Source organism: Heterodontus francisci, chromosome 5, assembly GCF_036365525.1.
Source record: "Heterodontus francisci isolate sHetFra1 chromosome 5, sHetFra1.hap1, whole genome shotgun sequence".
Classification (NCBI taxonomy): Eukaryota; Metazoa; Chordata; class Chondrichthyes; order Heterodontiformes; family Heterodontidae; genus Heterodontus; species Heterodontus francisci.
The window spans coordinates 174,694,162-174,717,937 of record NC_090375.1 but is presented as its reverse complement, the minus strand read 5'-3'; the positions used below and the strand labels follow the sequence as shown (position 1 = coordinate 174,717,937).

At 41.9% G+C, this 23,776-nt stretch overlaps 1 protein-coding gene across 1 annotated transcript in view; it reads left to right on the top strand.

Moving 5' to 3' along the window:
- Nucleotides 1-23,776, top strand: part of rnf19a (ring finger protein 19A, RBR E3 ubiquitin protein ligase) — a 247,116-nt gene that overhangs the window by 65,777 nt on the left and 157,563 nt on the right. Inside the window, 5 exon segments of the mRNA XM_068032374.1 lie at nucleotides 4,306-4,375; nucleotides 7,117-7,209; nucleotides 11,649-11,852; nucleotides 15,856-15,948; nucleotides 21,366-21,440. Coding sequence (XP_067888475.1) covers nucleotides 4,306-4,375; nucleotides 7,117-7,209; nucleotides 11,649-11,852; nucleotides 15,856-15,948; nucleotides 21,366-21,440 — 535 coding nt within the window.

The window sequence follows — 23,776 nt, the reverse complement described above, 5'->3', positions numbered from 1 at the left end:
ATAAGTTTCTGAGATCCCCCCCCCTCTTCTGAACTCCAGTGAATTTAGAATTAGAATTAGAATTAGAACATTACAGCGCAGTACATACTTCTAACTGACTTGATCTCTCCTCATACGTCAGTCCTGCCATCCCAGGAATCAGTCTGGTAAACCTTCACTGCACTCCCTCTATAGCAAGAACATCCTTCCTCAGATAAGGAGACCAAAGCTGCACACAATATTCCAGGTGTGGCATCACCAAGGCTCAGTATCATTGCAGCAAGACATCCCTGCTCCTGTACTTAAATCCTCTCACTATGAAGGCCAACATACCATTTGCCTTTTTTACTGCCTGTTGGACCTGCATGTGACTGGTGTACGAGAACACCCAGGTCTCGTTGCATATTCCCCTCTCTCAGTTTATAGCCGTTCAGATAATAATCTGCCTTCCTGTTTTTGCTACCAAAGTGGATAACCTCACATTTATCCACATTATACTGTATCTGCCATGCATTAGCCCACTCACTTAACTTGTCCAAATCACCCTAATCTTTTATGTGGGACTTTGTCGAAAGCCTTCTGAAAGTCCAAATAAACCACATCCATTGGCTGTCCCTCATCAACTCTACTAGTTACATCCTCGAAGAATTCTAGTAGATTTGTCAAGCATGATTTCCCTTTCATAAATCCATGCTGACTCTGTCCGATTCTACCACTGTTCTCCAAGTGCTCTGCTATAAAATTTTTGATAATGGACTCTAGAATTTTCCCCACTACCGACGTCAGGCTGACTGGTCTATAATTCCCTGCTTTCTCTCTACCTCCCTTTTTAAATAGTGGGATTACATTAGCTACCCTCCAATCTGTAAGAACTGTTCCAGAGTCTATAGAATCTTGGAAGATGATCACCAATGCATTCACTATTTCTAGGGCCACTTCCTTCAGAACACTGGGATTTCGAACATAAATCAATATAGATTGACAGTTGGTTTATAAACCTCAGTAGTAACTTATTTAATCTCTAACAGGCCAGACCTCTTTACAAAAACTATATTAATGCATCTGAAAATGACTTACAAAATTTTTTTTAAAAACCCAAACCCACCTGTTATCTGAGTTTGATGTTGTTGTGTTGTTACCTGGGTATGATTGCCCCATCTGAGGCAAAAAGATCCAGTGCCACATTCTCTTCTCAGAGGCCAATGAGCCTGTAGCAAAAGGCACCAGATGCATAAATCGGGCCTCACAGCTGCTTGATGCCAGGCAAGAAGAGGAGAGGGTTCATCATCCTGTTAATGTATTTATATTCATCAGTCTGTTCGTTCAATTGATGTACCGTTTTTACGCTTAAATGGACTGGGCTGTAAGTATTAATTTTTTAATGCCTTTGTGAGCACTTATGTGTTATCAATATACTTATGTCTGTTATCTATAAATGCATTTTATGTATCTGTTCGTTAGTTTGTGTGTTGTTTATAAATGTACTTAACTGTGTGTTATTGATTATTGGATTTGTGTATCTCTCAGTTGTAAATGTAATTGTGTGAAGCTTTGTTTCCTAATCATTGCCAGTTTAACATTCCCCATGGTTTCTGCACTGTCATATTTGCCATCTTTTTTTTCAATATATCTGGGCTTACTTCCCTTTTTAACTTGTTGAAATTGGCTCCAGTAAAGTATATTTATCATTGACTGTTTAATAATCAAGCCCAGTTAGGTTCTGGTCATTGTGTCCCAGATGTATCCCTAGAGAAAGCTGCAAATTAGAGAGATTTGGTGGCAATGCTGCATGTGCATCAGGTCGGCAGGTGTTAAAGCACTGAGGGTTCAGTAGATCCTTAACCACACAGCATCGAAGCCCAGGCCACTACTTCCTCCCGGCTCTTGGTCCCTCACACAGCCACCCTTAGCCCGTCAATGGCAATCTTTGCCTCAGCTTTGGTACTCACGGGTTTGCAGCCTGTTCCCCATGTGTCTGCTGGTGGCTTTGCCTCCATGCTGAAGGCGAAAGCAGCCCTTGTGGTCACATCAGGGGTGGAGCAGGCCAGGAGTGTCATGTTTTTCAATGTCTGCCAAAACATCCTAACATTTCAGAGCCCTATCACAAGGTTCAATTTTACAGACAAATTGCATCTCTAGCAATAAATTCGCGGGAGTTGGCATGTCTGAATTCCCTATTCCAGGAAATTCTGGGTTGGTTCGAAACCCTACTATTGTACTGTACTACTTGACTTTTCAATGCTATCAGAGGCCCCCAGTTTTCCCTCAGGGTGAGGGTGGGGAAGAGAGCACCCCCTTCCATGGTGGCTGGAAGGACCTGTGAAAACAACCCAAGTGACTGTGTGGATTAACATTATCCAAAGGTTTAAGTCTGATTCACTCTCAATTGGCCTTGACCATGGCTTAATAATATGTGAATTGGAACAGTTTGCATTTTGGTGCTTCTGTAACGATTTATATTCTTCTTGTAGTATTTACTGGCAAAGTGAAATACAAATCATTAAAGTTCATTAGGTCCTTATTTCTCTTCATGTCCAATTAACTTAGATGCTTCCCTCTCTGGTTCACGAAACTTCTCATTCCCACATCTGCTTTTGCTTCAATACAACATCCAAGTGTGTGTCTGTGTGTCACGTGTCTGTAGGGCACAAATCATAATTAACTTTTCTAATTTCCTTTCTGTAAAGCTACCAATTGATTAAATGTAAACAAATTAAAAGCAAATAAATGAGGAAAAAGGACCCAGCAAATCGGGTAAATAAAATCCCTTCGTCTCACCACCTCATCACCAAGTTATTACTCACAAATTGACCAATAGAACTGCTCAGATAATTTTTTCTTGCTGTTTTTGGCTGTAATTCTCTTTCTTCACTTAATTTAAAATCTGAGATCGACAGAGTTTTGTCATCTAAAGGAATATGGAGCCAAGCCTGGTGAATGATGTTAGGATACAGATCAGCCATGGTCTCATTGAATGGTGGAACAGGCTCAAAGGGCTGAATGGCCTACTCCTGTCCCTATGGTCAGTATATGCAACTCAATGTAACACAGTTGAGCTTGACATAGGGTGCAGTGTGTCCACTGGTTGGAAATAATGTTCAGGTTTCTCTGTAATTTTTCCGCTAAAGTTCTTAAACCTTTCCTTCAAACAGACATTTCAGGCACCCTCTTGCATCTTGTTCTAGTGGCCATTATCTGTCTGTGAGTCCAAACAATAAGTGTTTCCAATGAGTATTTCCAGCACTTTTTATTTTATTTCAGATTTCCAGCATCTGCGGTATTTTGCTTTTATTAATAAGTGTTACCAGATTACTTGTTCATTTAGGCCATTGCAGAAATGTCTGTCTGTTCTTGCCCAATGTCTTCACATGTCCATTTTCTGGCAGTTAATAGCAATTGGAAAGCCTGGCTGATACTTTATTCACCTCATCACCTGCCCACCCCTGCTCCCCACACGTAGTTTAGCAGCACTGAACCCAATTGTAATATTGTCGCCTAAAATTAGCTAACTCGGCACAGATCAGGACTCAAACCTACAATCTGCTGGTTAATGTGGTCCAGCTAATTGCTGCTTGAACCATCCAAGGCACACTGTAACAATCTACATGCAGAATGGGAAAGCTCTTTGAGGCAATTAACATTTATTAGTTTCAAAAGATCATCCATGGGAAATAATAATGAATAAAGACTATTTTCCATTCTGTTCAGATAATTCTTTCCTGCCCATTGAGAAATCCCTATGTAATGAGTCTTTGTTAGAAAGCTCCTTCTAAGGAAGGTGTATGGGAAGGCTTTTTGCATTCAAAATACTTTCCATCTTTCCCCAGCCCTGAATCTATGCTTTCATTTGTAGTAAGTTTGCAGCACTCTGTGCTTAGCCTTGCTGATGATGAAGACTTGGTTCTTTTGTGATCTGTAAAGGGCAGGGGAGATCCATTATAAGTTAATGGACTTGATATATGAAGAAGGCTATTCCTATTATTTATGTAGGATCTATACCAATTAAGAAAATGTGAAAGTAAAACAGAGCTGAAAAGAATCAAAATAGGAAGTAAAATCTTAGGGAAAGAATCTGTGGAAACAAACGGGACTTGTGTTTACAGCTGCAATATTTCTTCACTAACTGCTGCCTAAATGTGCACGTCTATGTTGGATTGCACAACCATATTTAGGAGCAAATTGTCAGCCTCTGGAATTTTGGAATACCGGAGCCAGTCAATTAAATCCAGTGAATGAGCCAATTTTATTTTGTGTTTGCAAACTGTCTTGCAATTAGGTGAATTCCAGTCCTTTTAATTAACAAGATTATGTTTCCTTTCTTCTCAGTTATTTCGATCCCTTGGAAGATAAAATGCTTATGGAAAGTGCTGGTGGTGTCACCCTATTGTACAGCCAGGTAAGAGAAATAGATTTCTGCGCACATCAATAGCAGTGTTGTAAATGCTCAGGTTGTGAACGTAACCAGCTAAGTGAACTCCAGTTGAACACTTAAAAGTTCATGAGAAGTATAGAACAAAAGGGCATTCAGCCTCTGAAGCCTGTTTGATCCACAGACCAAGTACAACATGCAGTATTATGAACCATAAGAACCTTTTTCAATCTTCTGCAACTAATGTTTAATAATCCTGTTAAAAAGATAAAGCTAGGAGATTTTATTCTGACTAAAAATATCAAAATTGTTGGACAACAATCTAACATTACAACCTACATTACTAATTCCCACCAATTGTGTTATGTAGATGACATGCCCATTTTTATCAGGAATACAGCAAACATGGGGTATATTTTCCAATGGTTGCTAACTTCAGCAAAAGAAGGAGATAATTATAAAGAAGGAAAATATAATCCACGGTATACGTAGGAAGTCTGATCACCTGGATCTATATTTATTTATAATGAAAACAAGAAATGCTGGAACCACTCAGCAGGTCTGGCAGCATCTGTGGAAAGAGAAGCAGAGTTAACGTTTCGGGTCAGTGACCCTTCATCGGAATTGCTGACCCGAAACGTTAACTCTGCTTCTCTTTCCACAGATGCTGCCAGACCTGCTGAGTGGTTCCAGCATTTCTTGTTTTTATTTCAGATTTCCAGCATCCGCAGTATTTTGCTTTTATCTATATTTATTTATATAACTTTCATTGTAGCAAGACAAATTAAATTAGAATGAAGCTTCCTTTGTAAGCCGCACTGCGTGTGTGTGCATGTAGATATAAGATGTAAGAATTTATATAATATGTTTCCAACATTTGTGCAAGGCAGCAATCTCGTGGAGTAGGAGTTTCTGCTAGGTTGTGCTTTTTCAGTGCAATTCACTGAAAATGGCCAAACCAGTGGGAAAGATTGTGGAATTTTGCATGCAAATTATGTTCAGTGTAAATTGAGTTTCCGTTACCTTTTGTGCTAATTTTTAAAATAATCACGCTAGTAGCAGACCCCATCTACAGAATTGGCCACGCTCTCGGATCGAAATGATCACTATTGTGAATTCTGCTTAATGCAGCCATCTGCAAGCCTTTGAGGAGGCTCTTAAAATTAAGCTACTTTTTTTTAGGCACGTGGACGCTAATAGGTACATTTCAAAAGCATTTACATATTTATCTTTTAAAATTTGCTAAACAACTGACTACTGTGCACCAATGAAATTAGTAAATGGTCTGTATATTTTCTCAGTCATTTTTTGGTTATTTAAATTTAGGTTACTCACAGGTGGTGAACTAGACATTATGGCCTGAATTTTACAAGTGGCCGCCGATCACAGCAGCGCGCTTTGAAGCTGGAGGTCTGCCCGCGCAGATCGTCCATCACTGTGCCCCCGCTATATTTAGCGTGGCGGCTCATTTAAATGGAGAGGGTGGAACGGCCACCCCCAATGACGTAGAGGGGGCCGCCACTCCATCCCCGGCAATAGCATCCAGCACCACTGCACAGACGCCGGCGCCATTTTTAAAGGGCTTCAAACCCTTACCAGTAGTTTAAATTTTTAAAGTCACATTGAGGGCAAATTAAAATTTAAAACTTTCTTAACAAATCAAGGCCCCTCTTTAACCCCCCGCCCCCCCCCCCACCACTCCAGTCAATGGCCATTTAATGTTATTTACACACCAGAAAACCTCCTTTCTAATCTTCAGCCTTGCCCCCCGAGCTTTGAAACTTTGCCCTTCAATCCCTTCCCACCATCCCCTCAGCTAATGGAAGGATTTTCCCCATTCCTCCTGGGCCCTGAACGTTTCACGCCTCCCCCCTCCCCGCCAATGTCTTACTTCGGATCTCCAAATGGGACTACCAGCCACTGGCCGGAATATCAGTGTGGGACAACTGTCGGGACAAGGTAGGTTTATTTGCATGTGTTGTCATTATTTTAATATTAAAATGAAGGCCCAGCCGCCGAGGACGGGGGAGTCGGACCGAGGCCTCGCCGCCCCCGGTAAAATGCGACGGGTCCTTCTCGATGCAGGGGTAGTGGGCAGGCCTCTGCCAGAAAAAGTTTCCGGGCCCCGTTCCCCACCCCGCCCCCCACCCCACCTCCACGACCCCCGACATCAGACAGCTGGTAAATTTCAACCCTATAAAACGGCTTACTTTTCGTGATAAACCGATTTTCAACTGTATTAAGAAAATTGTATTAGGCTACCACTCTCAAATATATCACAGAATATTTGTTAATACAAAATTTTTAAACTAAAAATTAAGATCTAAAACCCTGCCCAATTGTGCTGGTCCATGGCAGATTTCAAGTTTGAGTGGAAACTTGAGGGAAAGAAAAACTTCAGTAAATTCATACAATTTATGCCCAAAGCAGAAACTCTTGGCCATATTTTTTACATGATGCTTATCAAGATCCACTTTTCAGTTAGGTATTATTTGAAGACCTTAAGATTACTGTTGTGCAATCAAAATTGGCTGTTAATTATTTGTTTTCAGTTTGTCATTGTATCATTGAATACTTGAATTATAGCTGAAATGAAGACAAAACAGAATTTTAACCCACTTGTACAAAAGATTTACAGCAAATCACCTCCGAAAAGATTACAAAATATAAACAGCAGGAATTTTATTGATTTTCTTCCCTCTTTTTTCACCCTTCCGCCCCCCCCCCCCCCCCCCCCCCCACACCCCAACCTCCCCCAAACAATTTAGGCTACGTACGAGCTGGAGAGAGGTTGGAGCAGTCCTACTCCGGAGCAGTACCAGCAACTCAAATCTTTCCAGGATGCTGAAATGGAAAGAAAGGTAAAATTAGTTTTGTTCAATGTGCTGGAATTTGCTGGGGGAAAAAAAGAACGTGTGAGCAACATATCATTAATGCAAATTGTTCATAAACTTACGTCAAGGAACAGATACCCCGTGAATTGTGAATCACCACAGTTTTTTTTCAAAAACTCATTCTTTTCCTTTCTATCCTTTTTTTTTATCTCTCTCTCAATTCAATCTTTCTCTTTTGCTATTTCTCTTTCTGTACCTCATCTGATATTGAATTCACCCTCCTTCTCGGTCCTTCCATTGTTTGTTTCACAATCCTTAAATCTCATTTGATTAAGGAGATAATACCCTGTTGTTCACCAGAGTCCCAGGTACCCTGTTTCCCTCGCCGTGTAGTTATCCGCTCGTACTTCCAGCATCTTCCAGAGCAAAAAATATTTAAACAGAAGGGTGTAGGAAATAGTCTAAATAACTGGACATGCCACAAAATGCCTCATTCCAGCAAATTCTTCTCTTAGCAACACTAAGACAGATGGTAATCAACAAGCCAGTCAATAGGAGGCCTTCTAATAGATGGATTTTGTCATATTGGTAGAGATTTGGTTAAGCCTGAAAAATGCCATGCAAAGGCATAATTTAAATGTTTTAGTCCCTCCAATCAGGTGTCCGCCCCGCCACAGTACTGAAACAGCTCTTATCAAAGACTTTTACAAAGGTAAACCATCCCTCCTCCTCCTTCTTGACCTGTCTGCAGGCTTTGACACAGTTGACCACACCATCCTCCTCCAACGCCTCTCCACTATCATCCAGCTGGGTGGGACTGCTCTCACCTGGCTCCATTCTCATCTATTCATAGCCAGAGTATCACTTGCAGTAACTTCTTTTGCTGTTTCTGCACTGTTCACCCCGGTATCCCCTAAGGATCTGTCCTTTGCCCCCTCCTATTTCTCATCATCTGAAAGCACAGCCTTAGTTTTCACATGTACACTGACGGCACGCAGCTCGATCTCGACACCACCTCTCACAACTCCTCCACTGTTGCTAAATTATCAGACTGCTTAGCTGACATTCAGTACTGGATGAGCAGAAATTTCCTCCTTCGCCAATTAATTATTGGTAAATATTGGGAAGACTGAAGGCATTGTTTTCGGTCCCCACTCCAAACTCCATTTCCGAGCTACTGACTCCATCCCTCTCCCTGGCAACAGTCTGAGACTAAACCAATGTGTTTGCAATTTTGCTGTCATATTTGACCCTAAGATGAGTCTCTAACCACATTATAGTACCATCACTGTGCCTATTTCCACCTCTGTAACAATGCCAACTTCTCCCCTGCCTCATCTCATCTGCTGCTGAAACCCTCATCAATGCCTTTTTTACCTCTAGACTTGACCTGGTTGGCCTCCCACATTTCCCCCCCACCCCCCACCCCCCCAAAATAAACTTGAGGTCATCCAAAACTCTGTTGCCCATGTCCTAACTTGCACCAAGTCCCATTCAGCCATTACCCCTGTGCTCGCTGACCTACATTAGCTCCCGGTTAAGCAACACCTCAGTTTTAAAATTCGTATCCTTTTTTGCCAAACGCCGACATGGCCTCGACCCTCTGTATTGCTATAATCTCTTCCAACCCCACAACCCTCTGAGATATCTGCAGGGTCCTGAATCTTAGTAAAGGAAACTACGAAGGTATGAGGCACGAGTTGGCCATGACGGATTGGGAAACGTTACTTAAAGGGATGACAGTGGATAGGCAATGGCAAACATTTAAAGAGCACATGGATGAACTGCAACAATTGTTTATCCCTGACTGGCGCAAAAGTAAAACGGGAAAGGTAGCCAAACCTTTACAAGGGAAATTAGAGATGGCATTAGATCCAAGGAAGAGGCATATAAATTTGCCAGGGAAAACAACAGACCTGAGGATTGGGAGCAGTTTAGAATTCAGCAAAGGAGGACCAAGGGATTGATTAAGAAGTGGAAAATAGAGTACGAGAGCAAGTTTGTGGAGAACATAAAAACTGACTGTAAAAGTTTCTATAGGTATGTGAAGAAAAAAAGATTGGTGAAGACAAATTTAGGTCCCTTACAGTCAGAAACGGGAATTTATTATGGGGAGCAAAGAAATGGCTGTCCAACTAAATGCATACTTTGGTTCTGTCTTCACGAAGGAGGACACAAATATCATACCAGAAATGTTGGGGAACACAGGGCTTAGTGAGAGAGAGGAACTGAAGGAAATCAGTATTAGTAGAGAAATGGTGTTGGGGAACTTGATGGGATTGAAGGCCGATAAATCCCCAGAGCCAGATGGTCTGCATCCCAGAGTACTTAAGGAAGTGGCCCTAGAAATAGTGGATGCATTGGTGGTCATCTTCCAAGATTCTATAGACTCTGGAACAGTTCCTACAGATTGGAGGGTAGCTAATGTAACCCCACTATTTAAAAAGGGAGGTAGAGAGAAAGCAGGGAATTATAGACCAGTCAGCCTGACTTCGGTAGTGGGGAAAATTCTAGAATCCATTATCAAAGATTTTATAGCAGAGCACTTGGAGAACAGTGGTAGAATCGGACAGAGTCAGAATGGATTTACGAAAGGGAAATCATGCTTGACAAATCTGCTAGAATTCTTTGAGGGTATTACTAGTAGAGTTAATGAAGGGGAGCCAGTGGATGTGGTTTATTTGGACTTTCAGAAGGCTTTCGACAAAGTCCCACATAAGAGATTAGCATGTAAAATTAAAGCGCATGGGATTGGGGGTAGTGTATTGCGATGGATAGAAAATTGGTTGGCAGACAGGAAACAAGAGTAGGGATAAATGGGTCTTTTTCTGAATGGCAGGCAGTGACTAGTGGTGTACCGCAGGGATCTGTGCTACGACCCCAGCTATTCACAATATATATTAATGATTTATATGAGGGAACTAAATGTAATATCTCCAAATTTGCAGATGACACAAAACTGGGTGGGAGGGTGAATTGTGAGGAAGATGCAGAGAGGCTTCAGGGTGATTTGGACAAGTTAAGTGAGTGGGCTAATGCATGGCGGATGCAGTATAATGTGGATAAATGAGAGGTTATCCACTTTGGTAGCAAAAACAGAAAGACAGATTATTATCTGAACGGCAATAAACTGAGAGAGAGAAATATGCAGCGAGACCTGGGTGTTCTCGTACACCAGTCGCTAAAGGTAAGCATGCAGGTGCAACAGGCGGTAAAAAAGGCAAATGGTATGTTGGCCTTCATAGTGAGAGGGTTTGAGTACAGAAGCAGGGATGTCTTGCTGCAATTATACTGGGCCTTGGTGAGGCCACACCTGGAATATTGTGTGCAGTTTTGGTCTCCTTATCTGAGGAAGGATGTTCTTGCTATAGAAGGAGTGCAGCGAAGGTTTACCAGACTGATTCCTGGGATGACGGGACTGACGTAAGAGGAGAGATTGAGTCAGTTAGGATTATATTCGCTGGAGTTCAGAAGAGTGAGGGGGGATCCCATAGAAACCTATAAAATTCTAACAGCACTTGACAGGGTAGATGCAGGAAGGATGTTCCCAATGGTGGGGGAGTCCAGAACCAGGGGTCATAGTCTAAGGATACGGGGTAAACCTTTCAGGACTGAGATGAGGAGAAATTTCTTCACCCAGAGAGTGGTGAGCCTGTGGAATTGGCTACCACAGAAAGCAGTTGAGGCCAAAACATTGTATGTTTTTAAGAAGGAGTTAGCGATAGCTCTTGGGTCTAAAGGGATCAAAGGGTATGGGGTGAAAGCGGGAACAGGCTACTGAGTTGGATGATCAGCCGTGATCATAATGAATGGCGGTGCAGGCTCAAAGGGCCGAATGGCCTACTCCTGTTCCTATTTTCTATGTTTCAATCTGCTAATTCTGGCCTCTTGAGCATATCCAATTTTAATCGCTCCACAGTTTGTGGCGTGGCTTTGGATGCCAAGGCCCTAAGCTCTGGAATTCCCTCCCTAAACCTTTCTGCCTCTCTCCCACTCCTTAAAACCTTTTGGTCATTTAAAAAATTAATTTCATGTGATGTGGGCACCGAAAGGTGGTGGTGAACCGCTGCAGTCCATCTGGTGCAGGTACACCCACAGTGCTGTTTGGGAGGGAGTTCCAGGATTTCGACCCAGCGACAGTGAAGGAACGATGATATAGTTCCAAGTCAGGACGGTTTGTGGCTTGGAGGGGAACTTGCAGGTGGTGGTGTTCCCACACGTCTGCTGTCCTTGTCCTTCTTGGTGGAAGAGGTCGTGGGTTTGGAAGGTGCTGTTGAAGGAGGCATAATATATCTGTATGTAGCTCAGTGACAAATTTGATAATGCTCCTGTGAAACACCTTGGGATGCTTTATTATCTCAAGGGTGCTATATAATACAAGTTGTTGCCAACAGCTGTTGCTCAGCTGTCATGAACTTGAGAGAGAATTTATATAAAAATCATTGTTTTAAATTGTTTGTCCTCAGTTCCTTGAATCTATAGCGAAAGTAAAGTTCTATGGGTATCTACTATTTGAGGCCTGCACCTGTGATTATACAGAGCCTAACTGTCCTGCTGTGGTTCGTGTGGGCAATGATGAAATTAACTGCTGTATCCAGTTGCCAAGGAACCATATTAAAGAGGTCAGCTTCAAGGTTAACAGAATAAGGTGCTGGAAAATCAGTATACAGGCAAGTAATTTTTTTTTTACATTTTCAGCCAAATTTGATCAAATATTTTTCATGTTTTGCAGGATGGTAATTCTTGGATCTGAAGTTTGCTTAAAATACCAGCATATTATGTCCTTATAAGGATCATTATATTTCTGGTGAATCTTATTCACCTTTTGTGAAACTTTGGACTCATATATTTTCTGTTTTATTTACCATTCTATTTTTAACTGCTGCTGCATCCTGTGAGGAATAAGTGTTTCTTTACCTTTTCCAAAAGATTTGGAAGTAAACATGGAGATTGAATTGCCAAAGCTTTTATTTCAGGCAAAGCTGGCATTTATTTAAATCTATTAACAGGTCATGAGAAGGAGCATGTGTGTTCAAGGTTTATTTGATGGTTGGAAAAGAAAACAGAGACTGCTTATAGAGAATTAATTGTTTTTTGCTGTTTAAACATCTACCTACCTTTTGAGGCTTGAGCGACTTTTTGGGTACTAAACACTTGGAAACTGTATACACGATGAACATTTACTCAGGGACTGAGTGACCTGAGGTTTTGAACAAATATGAACTGATCAAAGAAAGTCAACCTAGATTTCTGAAGGGTAGCTCATGTCTGACTAATCTAGTTGATCCTTTTGAGGAGGTTATCAACCTGGTGGATAGGGGAGTGTCTATGGATGTTGTCTACACGCATTTCAAGAAGGCACAAGAGAACATAATCAAAAGTGTGAGCGCACAGAATTGGACTTAACCTTGTGACGTGAGTTGGTACTTGATTAGGAGGTAGGAGGCAGAGCATATCTCACAGGAATATAGGGTGTAAATTCTCAATGACAAGTGGTGTTCCCCAGGAACTGTAAGGGGACAGCAGAAAAGCAGGCAAGATTGAACCAACATGCAGTACCAGAGCTGATGGCAAGGGAAGGTTGAGGTATCAAGACCCATGTCAGTTAGAATAACAGGAGTTATTGTTTGGGTGATGGCTATGGTTATCCATGCCACAAGGGGTTTAAACTTTTTTCCAGTTTACTTTGACATGGTGGGATTGGCTCATTTTGTACGTGTGGTTACAGCCACGCTCTGAAATTCTCAGGGTCTAAGAGGGCAGAAAGGGTGGTTTCCATCTGAGGGTGGTGGTGGGAAGTAGGAAATTGGGGTGGATCTGGTTTTCAGCAGGTGCTCTCCCTCGAGCCACCCCCAAACCCCCGTCTATTTGTATTGGCTTTTTAAAATTCCATTGGGGGACATATCTTCCACCTGTCCCTTATTACCCCCACCCCCTCCCCTCAGGGTCCTGTTGGAGAGGCTGGGTGCTATGCCAACATTGACTAGATGATTGAGATGGGTACCACCTTGCTGGTGTGATGTGCCAACAACTGCCAAACACCCTGCTCCCTGTATAGGGGACAAGGTCTGTGGCCTCACTGGCAGCCAGACAAGGGCTCCGCTCCACACGCAGAGTGGTGCTGGGTGTGCTGTCCCATGCAATTTAAGGGTCTGAATACCAGCAGGTAAGCTAACTGTTGGCGATATCGCAGCTGAGGTTGGTCCTGTCCTCAATGTCTACCTATGAATAATGCTCATCGGCAGGACACCAGGCTAACTTGCCCCTTCCTCTCACCCTTCTTATCCTGGTGACATGGATGCCAATTGCAGCACCTGCATCCTCACCAAGCCAAATTTTCTGGACTTATTGGCTCAATAGAATACCCGCTGATTTATTTGGTTATGGATAATTGGATTTTTTTTATGTTTGAGTAACCAGTTGTGCTGCATGTATATGTAAAGTTACTGTAGCAGTGTGTTCATGCTCAAGCTCCCAGAAAGTGGTTGGGTAGGGATTCTTACTTAAAGTTGGAGTTTCCACTCCAAGCCTGGGTGTCTGTGGAGATGTGAAGTCTTTTCCCCAGAAGCTGAAAAAATTGGTTTGTGAGGAACTGTTGCTTGCCGTCTTGACGGTTTGCAATGGAAAGCCCTAGGGAAAGGAGCTCTCTGTATACAAGTATGGTCAGTCACACACACAAGGAGGGAGAAATTGTGCCCCTCTCAGAAACTTATCAGCACTGAGCATATGCCAGGCATAGTCTAACCAGCAGCCCTTAAAATAGTAAGTTCTTCAATTACCTTAACACAGAGCCAGGAGAATCAGAAGTCTATTTTAACCTATCTGCCTTCTTGATTGAAAATGGAACCATACTCTGCTCCCAGACCCTCACCTACATTTCTAAAAATCTCAATAATGCTCAGTTTTTACATAAATTGTTTTATTTTCTCAAATTGTGAGCATGAGAGTCAACACAACCACAACTCAATGACGCCAAATCTCTTTCCTATTCTACTATCCTTCTATTCTTTCACGTTACTCCAATTCACTCCTGACCTACCTGTGCTTCAATCCCTAGAACCTCACTCTCCACCTATGCCAACTACCATTTTCTCCCTAAATGTCCTCTAACCATCGTTTAGTAGCGAGTAGGCCACTCGGCCCCTCGAGCCTGCTCCACCATCAAATAAGATCATCGCTGATCTGATTGCAACCTCGACTCCACATTCCCACCTACCCCCAATAACCTTCCACCCTCTTGCTTATCAAGAATCCATCTACCCCTGCCTTAAAAACATTTAAAGACTCTGCTTCCACTGCCTTTTGAGGAAGAGAGTTCCAAAGACTCACGACCCTCTGAGAGAAAAAGTTTGTCCTCATCTCAATCTTATTTTTAAACAGTGACCCCTAGTTCTAGATTCTCCCGCAAGAGGAAATATCCTTTCCACATCCACCCTGTCAAGATCTCTCAGGATCTTGTATGTTTCAATCCAGTCACCTCGTACTCTTCTAAACTTCAGTGGATACAAGCCTAGCCTGTCCAACCTTTCTTCATAAGACAACCTGCCCATTCCAGGTTTTAGTCTAGTAAACCTCTGAACTGCTTCCAACGCATTTATATCCTTCCTTAAATAAGGAGACCAATACAGTACACTATACTCCAGATGTGGTCTCACTAATGCCCTGTATAACTGAAGTATAACCTCCCTACTTTTGTATTCAATTCCCCTCGCAATAAACAATGACAGTCCTAATTCCTAATTATGTGCTGTACCTGCATTCTGACCTTTTGAAATTCGTGCACTAGGACACCCGGATCCCTCTGCATCTCAGAGCTCTGCAGTCTCTCACCATTTAGATAATATGCTTTTTTACTCTTCCTGCTAAAGTGGACAGTTTCACATTTACTGCATTATACTCCAATTGCCAGATCTTTGCCCACTCACTTAACCTATCTAAATCCCTTTGTAGCCTCCTTATGTCCTCTCTAACCGCTCATCGCCAATTACTTCCTCTGCCCCCTCAACCTACTCTTTCTTCCCCCTTCTCTGCTCAAACCTAAGTACAAACAACCCCTCCAAAGTTCTCAATACTTTCCTTTCTAAGTACTCACCACTTCCCTAAACTCAGCATACACCACAGCTTCTCACTGCGCCAGCTATTTAGCCATTCCCTGCACCCAACTCAAATGCTTACACTCAGAACCAACCTCCAACAAACAATATCCTCTCTTGCCATGAAAAACGCTACTTCCTCACAAGAAAGGCAAAAGCATATCCTCTGGTTGCGCGTGGGCAATGCCGCGGGTGAAGTATGTCCTGAAGGCTTTTCAATGCATAATGTTGATGAAGGACTGAGTCTCTCATAGTACGTGCTTGAATTATGCAAGGGAAGACGTTTCCAAATTAATATCTGAATTTGTATTTTCATGGCAGTTTTGACGAGCAGGGCTGTGTGGCTGTCTGGGGAAAAACGGAGTTTTACTTTCAGAATTTGTTTTTAATCGTATCAGAATCAGATGTTACATTTAGGGTTTTGGTTTTGGTGTGAAGAAATCTTTAACTCTGCAGCTAAACTAAGGGAATCCAGATGTTACGATAAAGTGTAACTCAGATAATGTTCACTGTATTTTACTGTTTGTCTGATTTTAGCTCCATGCAAATAATTTCTTCTTTCATTGGTTTTCTTTTATAGGTACAAGAAGAAACAGAAGTGAAACCGGAACTGAGTTTTGAATATCAAGATAGCCAAGATCTGTGCCGATGGATCACTATTTGCACTCACCAGGTTGGTTCAGCACTGACGCTTGTAACAGTACAAAGAATAGGAAACCAGACCAACTGAGCAACACTGTTATCTTTCTCCAGAACATTTGTTTCTAGTTGCTTGGATCATTAAAACTGGATCTGAATTCAGTTGGAATAATTTGTATGCAAATTTTCCGAAGCTGCTTCATGTAGGAAATGAGAATTTCTCTCTCCTCGCTATTAATTATTATCATATATAATAAAATGTTTAATATATTGAAGTTGATAAAATAGCCCTCCTATTCTAGGGTTTTTCTAGTTTCATGCGGTAACTTTGAACATCACCATGATTAATTAATAAATCATTGAACAGTTTATTATTGTGGGGAAAGCAGGAACTTTGATTTCTGGGTACTTCAGCCCTTTAACCTTGGCTTGGCTTTGCAGGGTGCACAGTGATATTTATCTGGGACTCCAAAACAACATTGGCATCTGCCCAAAGTATGTTAAGTTTCTGACCGCAGGATTTTGGCCCAGTAGGACCAATTAATCAGCAGTAATCCTGCCCCAGTGTATTTCCAGTTGTACAGTGGTCCACCAGGAATTTGAGCTATTTTTTCACTACCCTTTCAGTAATGAAAGACATTTTGCATTTACTGAATATTTTCCATACTTGAGAATAAATCAAGAGTCTTTGGCCCACTCATAAACATATGCATTGGTTTGAGCCACCCTGGTAACCACAACATTGCTTGGATACTTATCAAATAGGATCTTAATTATGATCTTAACTAGAATTTCCCAATGTAAGTACAGATGAGGGAGGCCATTCAGCCCATCAGGTTCATCCTTCATTCCTACTTAGCTTTCCAACTCTGGGGTTGGGGGGTGCTAATTCACCAGATTTGGAGGGGCAATGAAAAACCATCTCAAGGGAAACTAATTCCTGTATTGATCAAGACATACCACCACAAAATATTGATAAAGGACTACCAGCAATGGCCATTCAAATGGGCATCTCAACAAACAAAACAATAACTTGAGTGGAGGCTTTTCTTCAACTTTCAGAGGCAAGAGCAAATGAAAATAGGATTGGGAATTTCAATAATTTTTTAAAAAATGTACTGGATGCCATTCATTTTCTCAAACATTACCCAGCTACTTCATTAATTTTTTTTAAAAAAAGGTTCTTGCTGTGCAACTTCCTCTACTTGGTTCCTTTTGAAAGTAAGTTTGCTGGAAACTGTTTTCTCCGTGAATGCCAAAATATTTCCTCATTTTCTAGTTGTGTACAAGCATTATGAATTCACCACATGGTAATTTTGGATTATCACTACAACTGTATTGCAACATCCTTGCTGGGAAGTTTGCTAATGCTATTTGGGGGGGTGGGGGCGGTGGTGGGCAGTGGGGGTTAAACTAATTTGGCAGGGGGATGGGATAGATACAGTAGGGGGTGATGCACAGCCAAATATAGAAGAGAAATTAAGTCAGTCTGGAACGCAAAGCAAACATTGATCTTTTAAGACACAAGGGAACAATGCGAGGCTGGATTGCATCTATTTTAATGCAAGGAGTCTGACTAGTAATGCAGATGAATTGAGGGCATTGATTAACACATGGCATTATGATATTATTGCTATCACAGAGACATGGTTGAGGGAAGGGCAGGACTGGCAGCTCAATATTCCAGGGTATAGGATCTTCAGGCGTGACGGGAGGGGGTAAAAGAGGAGGTGGCATTGCACTGTTGATCAAGGGGTCAATTACTGCAGTAAGGAGGGATGATATCTTAGATGGTTCCTCAAATGAGGCCATATGGGTAGAACTTAAAAACAAAAAGGGGGCAATCACTTGGCTGGGAGTGTACTACAGGCCCCCAAACAGTCAGGGAGAGATAGAGGAGCAGATATGTAGGCAAATCTCAGACAGGTGTAAAAATAATAGGGGAATAATAGTATGGGATTTCAACTTCCCCAATATTAACTGGGGTAGTCTTAGTGCAAAAGGCTTAAAGGGAGCGAAATTCTTAAAGTGCGTATAGGAGAGCTTTTTGAGCCAGCACGTAGAAAGTCTGACAAGTGAACGGGCGGTACTGGACCTAATCCTAGGGAATGAAGCCGGACAAGTGTTAGAAGTGTCAGTGGGGGAGCATTTCGGTGATAGTGACCATAACTCTAAGATTTAGGGTAGTTATGGAAAAGGACAAAGATGGACAGGGACTAAAGGTACTGAATTGGGGGAAGGCCGATTTCAATATGATAAAACAGGATCTGGCCAAAGTGGACTGGGAGCAGCTACTTTTCGGAAAGTCTACATCAGACCAGTGGGAGCCATTCAAAAAGGAAATAGTGAGAGTTCAGGGCCAACATGTTCCCGTAAAGGTGAAGGGTAGGACCAACAAGTCCAGGGAACCCTGGATGTCAAGGGATATAGAAGATTGGATAAGGAAAAATAAGGAGGCTTATGGCAGATTCAGGGGGCTGAAAAAAGCAGAGGCCCTAGAGGAGTATAGAAAATGTAAGGGGGGGTACTGAAAAAAAAAGTAATTAGGAGAGCGAAGGGGGGCATGAAAAAACACTGGCAGGCAAGATAAAGAAAAATCCCAAGGCGTTTTATAAGTATATTAAGGGCAAGAGGGTAACCAGGGAAAGAATAGGGTCCATTAGGGACCAAAGCGGTAATCTGTGTGTGGAGCCGGAGGACGTAGATGCGGTTTTAAATGATTACTTTTCATCTGTGTTCACTATGGAGAGGGACAATGTAGATGTTGAGATCAGGGAGGGGGAGTGAGATATACTCGAACAAATTAGCATTGAAAGGGAGGAAGTATTAGCTGTTTTAGTGGGCTTAAAAGTGGATAAATCCCCAGGCCCGGATGCGATGTATTCCAGGCTGTTAAATGAGGCAAGGAAGGAGATAGCAGGGGCTCTGACACAAATTTTCAAATCCTCTCTGGCCACAGGAGAAGTGCCAGAGGACTGGTGTACGGCGAATGCGGTACCATTATTCAAGAAGGGTAGCAGGAATAAACCAAGTTAATACAGGCCGGTGAGTCAAACATCAGTGGTAGGGAAACTATTGGAAAAAATTCTGAGGGACAGGATTAATCTCCACTTGGAGAGGCAGGGATTAATCAGGGTTAGTCAGCATGGCTTTGTCAGGGGGAGATCATGTCTAACAAACTTGAATAAATTTTTCAAGGAGATGACTAGATGAATAGATGAGGGTAAAGCAGTTGATGTAGTCTACATGGACTTCAGTAAGGCTTTTGATAAGGTCTCGCATGGGAGATTGGTTAAGAAGATGAGAACCCATGGGATCCAGGGCAATTTGGCAAATTGATTCCAAAATTGGCTTAGTGGTAGGAGGCAGAGGGTGATGGTCGAGGGTTGTTTCTGCAATTGGAAGCCTGTGACCAGTGGTGTACCGCAGGGATCGGTGCTGAGACCCTTGCTGTTTGTAGTGTACATTAATGATTTAGACACGAATATAGGAGGTATGATCAGTGTAAATTCGCAGATGACACAAAAATTGGTGGTGTAAGTAGTGAGGAGGAAAGCCTTAGATTACAGGACAATGTAGATGGGCTGGTAAGATGGGCAGAACAGTGGCAAATGGAATTTAATCCTGAGAAGTGTGAAGTGATGCATTTTGGGAGGACCAGCAAGGAATATACAATGGGTGGTAGGACCCTAGGAAATACAGAGGGTCAGAGGGACCTTGGTACTTGTCCATAGATCACTGAAGGCAGCAGCACAGGTAGATAAGGTGGTTAGGAAGGCATATGGGATACTTGCCTTTATTAGCCGAGGCATAGAATATAAGAGCAGGGAGGTTATGATGGAGCTGTATAAAATGCTAGTTTGGCCACAGCTGAAGTAGTGTACAGTTCTGGGCATCACACTATAGGAATGATGTGATTGCACTGGAGAGGGTGCAAAGGAGATTCACCAGGATGTTGCCTGGGCTAGAGCATTTCAGCTATGAAGGGAGACTGGATGGGCTAGGGTTGTTTTTCTTAGAACAGAGAAGGCTGAGGGGGGACCTGATTGAGGTGTACAAGATTACGAGGGGCATAGATAGGGTAGATAGGAAGAAACTTTTTCCCTTAGCGGAGGTGTCAATAACCAGGAGGCATAGATTTAAGGTAAGGGGCAGGAGGTTTAGAGGGGATTTGAGGAATTGTTTTTTCCTCCAGGGGGTGGTTGGAATCTGGAATACACTGTCTGGAGGGGTGGTGGAGGCAGGAACTCTCTAACAGTTAAGAAGTATTTAGATGAGCACTTGAAACACCACAACACACAATGCTATGGGCCAAGTGCTGGAAAATGGGATTAGAATAGATTGCACGGACATGATGGGCCGAAGGGCCTGTTTCTGTGCTGTATAACTCAATGACTCTATGTGTTCCCCTCCTTTCCTGTACTGCTTTATATGAGTGTAAGACAGTCTGAGCTATAAATTTTTTAGCGGTTGCTATCTGTTATAATGCTCTATAGTAGTAATAAAAATAATAAGAAAGGTACATTTTGAGGTTGGACCAGCTATTATTTGCTGCACACACTCTATTTATAACAAGTACTCTCTCTGATGGCACAGTGAGATTATTAACAAACATTGGACAAGGAGGGGTAGTGAGGTTCAAATAAATTTTGGCCCTCCATTTAGAAGTCCTGTAGTTGACTGTTAGGTCTAGGCCATTTAGTCCCTCCAGTCTCTTTTGCCTGTACAGCAAAACAACTATTAAAGCTGTTAACTATCTGGACTTGTAATTTTTTTGCCCCTTTCTAAGGTCAATACACATCATTCCCAGCCGTGAACTTGGGCGGACAACCTGCTCCTCAGCCTTCATCAATGATGATCTGAAACTGCCCATTGGAGGGGCAAAAGAACAGCAAGCGAGGCTTCTGATTCTGTCTACCACTGTGTGGGAGGCCCCTAGCCTTGGCTTTTTAACTCTTTTTTTTGTTATAGCATGACTGAAGTCAATGTAAATAATTGTCCTGCAATTTTTTAATGCACAATTGAGCACTCTAGCACTCCATACTACAGTGCATTGGAGCTCTATTTTGCTGTATTGCTTGCGGTTTTGCTTCTGAACAAAGATTGCTTTTGGATTAGCAGAGTGGAGCTCTCTATTGGAGCACCAATACATAGTGCTGGTGAACAGTGAGGTTGCTAATTTGATTCTCCCCATCTACTTGACTTAATTTCCATTCTGAGGTGTGCCAGGTGGAGAGGTGTTATGTAAAAACTGTGGGGAGCCGGGGGTGGATAAGAGCAGGGAGGACAAGCCAGTGAGAATTGGTGGGGAATGGCTTAGTCAGGTCATGCACTGCAATTAGCAAACGGACAGGTAATTGGTGATGGTGCCACCAATTCAGCAGCGTATGTATTGAAATATGAGCCATCAAGATATTGTTTCTGGCATAACCGATACTAAATTTTTTGCAGGCCTTTCTACTGAGTAGATGCATACAGGAAATCATCATAGAAAAACTGAAGATATCAGAGGGATACACAGAAATGGTAGGTATTGAAATAGTGGGTCTGATCTTGCTGGAAAAAGAATGGCATGTTAACAATGCACACCAGTGTTAATGTACAAATTATCCAGTGAGTTCAGGGGATAAAGAGATGTGCAGTGAGTTGCGAATCTATAGAACTTGCTGGTCGATTTACATCACTCTGCTCTTTGCTTCACGCAAACAGCATCTCACCCTTAGCCTCCCTATCATTTTTAAGAACTTGCTGGATTTGCACATTAATTTCCTATTAAATTTGCCACAAAGGTAAGTCTGCTAATAAATAGGGCAAGTACCAGTTAAATGTTGTGATAATTGTTAATGCAATACCAGAATGGGAACAATATAAAGTGTTCAATCGTCTGCCTGCGTGTAGTAAATTGTTGAAATTTTAAAAATGTCAAATTTTAATTTTTTTTTGCTTTCTGTCTCTTTTCCTCTCACACTTCCAATCTTTCCTCTCTATTTCTCTTTCTGTACCTGACTTGACTCTAATTCACCCTATTTCCCTCTCTGTCATTCCTCTGTTTTACTTGATCCTTAACCTTATTGGTTTGGGAAACAGACTATTGTCCTGCCATTCACAAAAGTCCCAGATGCCGCCTTGCCCTCGCTGCACCATTATCAACTTGCACTGCCAATGAGTTACAGCACAAAATATTTTTGAGCTCAAGGATGCGGGAAAATGTCTAATTAGTGGCATATGCAATGTGATGCTCTGCTCTAGCAAGATCGGCCGAGAGTTACAGCAGGCAGATACTAGTTACTTGATGTGCAAAACTTCCTGTTAAATCAGGGAAATGTGATATCTGTGTTTGCACAAGACAATATTTCTCCATACTAGTTTGGTAAATTTTGAATGCTAGGTTTGCAACAAATATAAAATTGCCATGGCTTGGAGTTTACTCTGTATTTACATCCAGGTACACCGTAATCTGCCGCAAACAAATTACATCACTTAAAAATTTTGGTTGTAAATGAGTTATGCACTTAAATACAATATGCTCAAGTTGTCTTCATCTTTTACCTCTGTCCAACAAACCCTTCATCCGAAGTAATCTTCACCCACGATATTGGCCCTGTCCAGGACTCTGAAATATGAGTTTCTGCCAATTTTGCTTTTTTGGGACTTTCTTTGGACGTTATGGCTGTATTTTCAGGCACAGATAGTAAGGAAGTAATTTTTCTGGTCTTTTAATTGCAGTTTTTTTGAGCATTTTGAAAAATGTTATCCTCAACAATACCTGCTCTGTATTTTCCATTTCAATGCATTTTGATAGCACAAGTAAAAGTCACATCAAAAAGTGAAAGGCTTCCCTGATATTAGGTTTTTAAACCAGCTCTGCCTGATGTGCAGGAATGATGGTTAAATGGGTTGAAGCTTAAATTTAAGACTCGAAGAAACTGATGCAGGTTTGGGCCTTGGGCCATGTTTATTTTGTGCTGATTTCTGCATATTTTCACCCATTTTAAATTTTTGCATATTCTGATGACATTGGATGGATAAGAATAAGAAATAGGAGCAGGAGTAGGCTATTTGTTCCTTTGAACCTGCGCCATCTTTCAATACAATCTTGGCTGATCTTCCACTTTCCCACATTATCCCCATATGCCTTGATTCCCGTTGTACCCAAAAATCTATTGACCTCTATCTTGAATATACTCAACAACTGAGCATCCATAGCTCACTTAGGTAGGCAATTCCAAAGATTGAGTGAAGAAATTTCTCCTCATCTCAGTCCTAAATGGCTGACCCCTTATTCTGAGACTGTGATCCCTAGTTTTAGACTCTCCGGTCAGGGGAAACATCCTTCCAGTGTCTATCAAGCTCATAAAGAATTTCATCTGTTTAAATGAGATCATCTCTCTTTTTAATTCCAGGGAATATAGTTTCAGTCTACTGAATCTCTCTTCATAGGACAATCCCCTCATCTGAGGAATTAGTCTAGTGAACCTCTGTTACACTCTCTCCAAGGCTAGTATATCCTTCCTTAGGGAAGGAGACCAAAACTGCACACAGGACTCCAGGTGTGGTCTCACCAAGACCCTGTCCAATGGCAGTAAAACTTCTTCACCCTTGTACTCTAATCCCTTTATAATAAAGCCAAACATACCATTTGCTTTCTTAATTGCATGCGCATTTTTTGAAATTGGCAAAATGCTTGCCAGATTGGGTGACTTTTGGGTCTAACTTTGAGTTTGCACCCACAGAGGTTCCTTGATCCTTGAGATAAACATATAGGGTCAGAGTTTGCTGGAGTGGAGTCCGGATATTTATACTTTTTGCTGCACCCTTCAGCTAATAATTTTGTTTTTCCCCTGTAAGTTAATGGAAGAGTG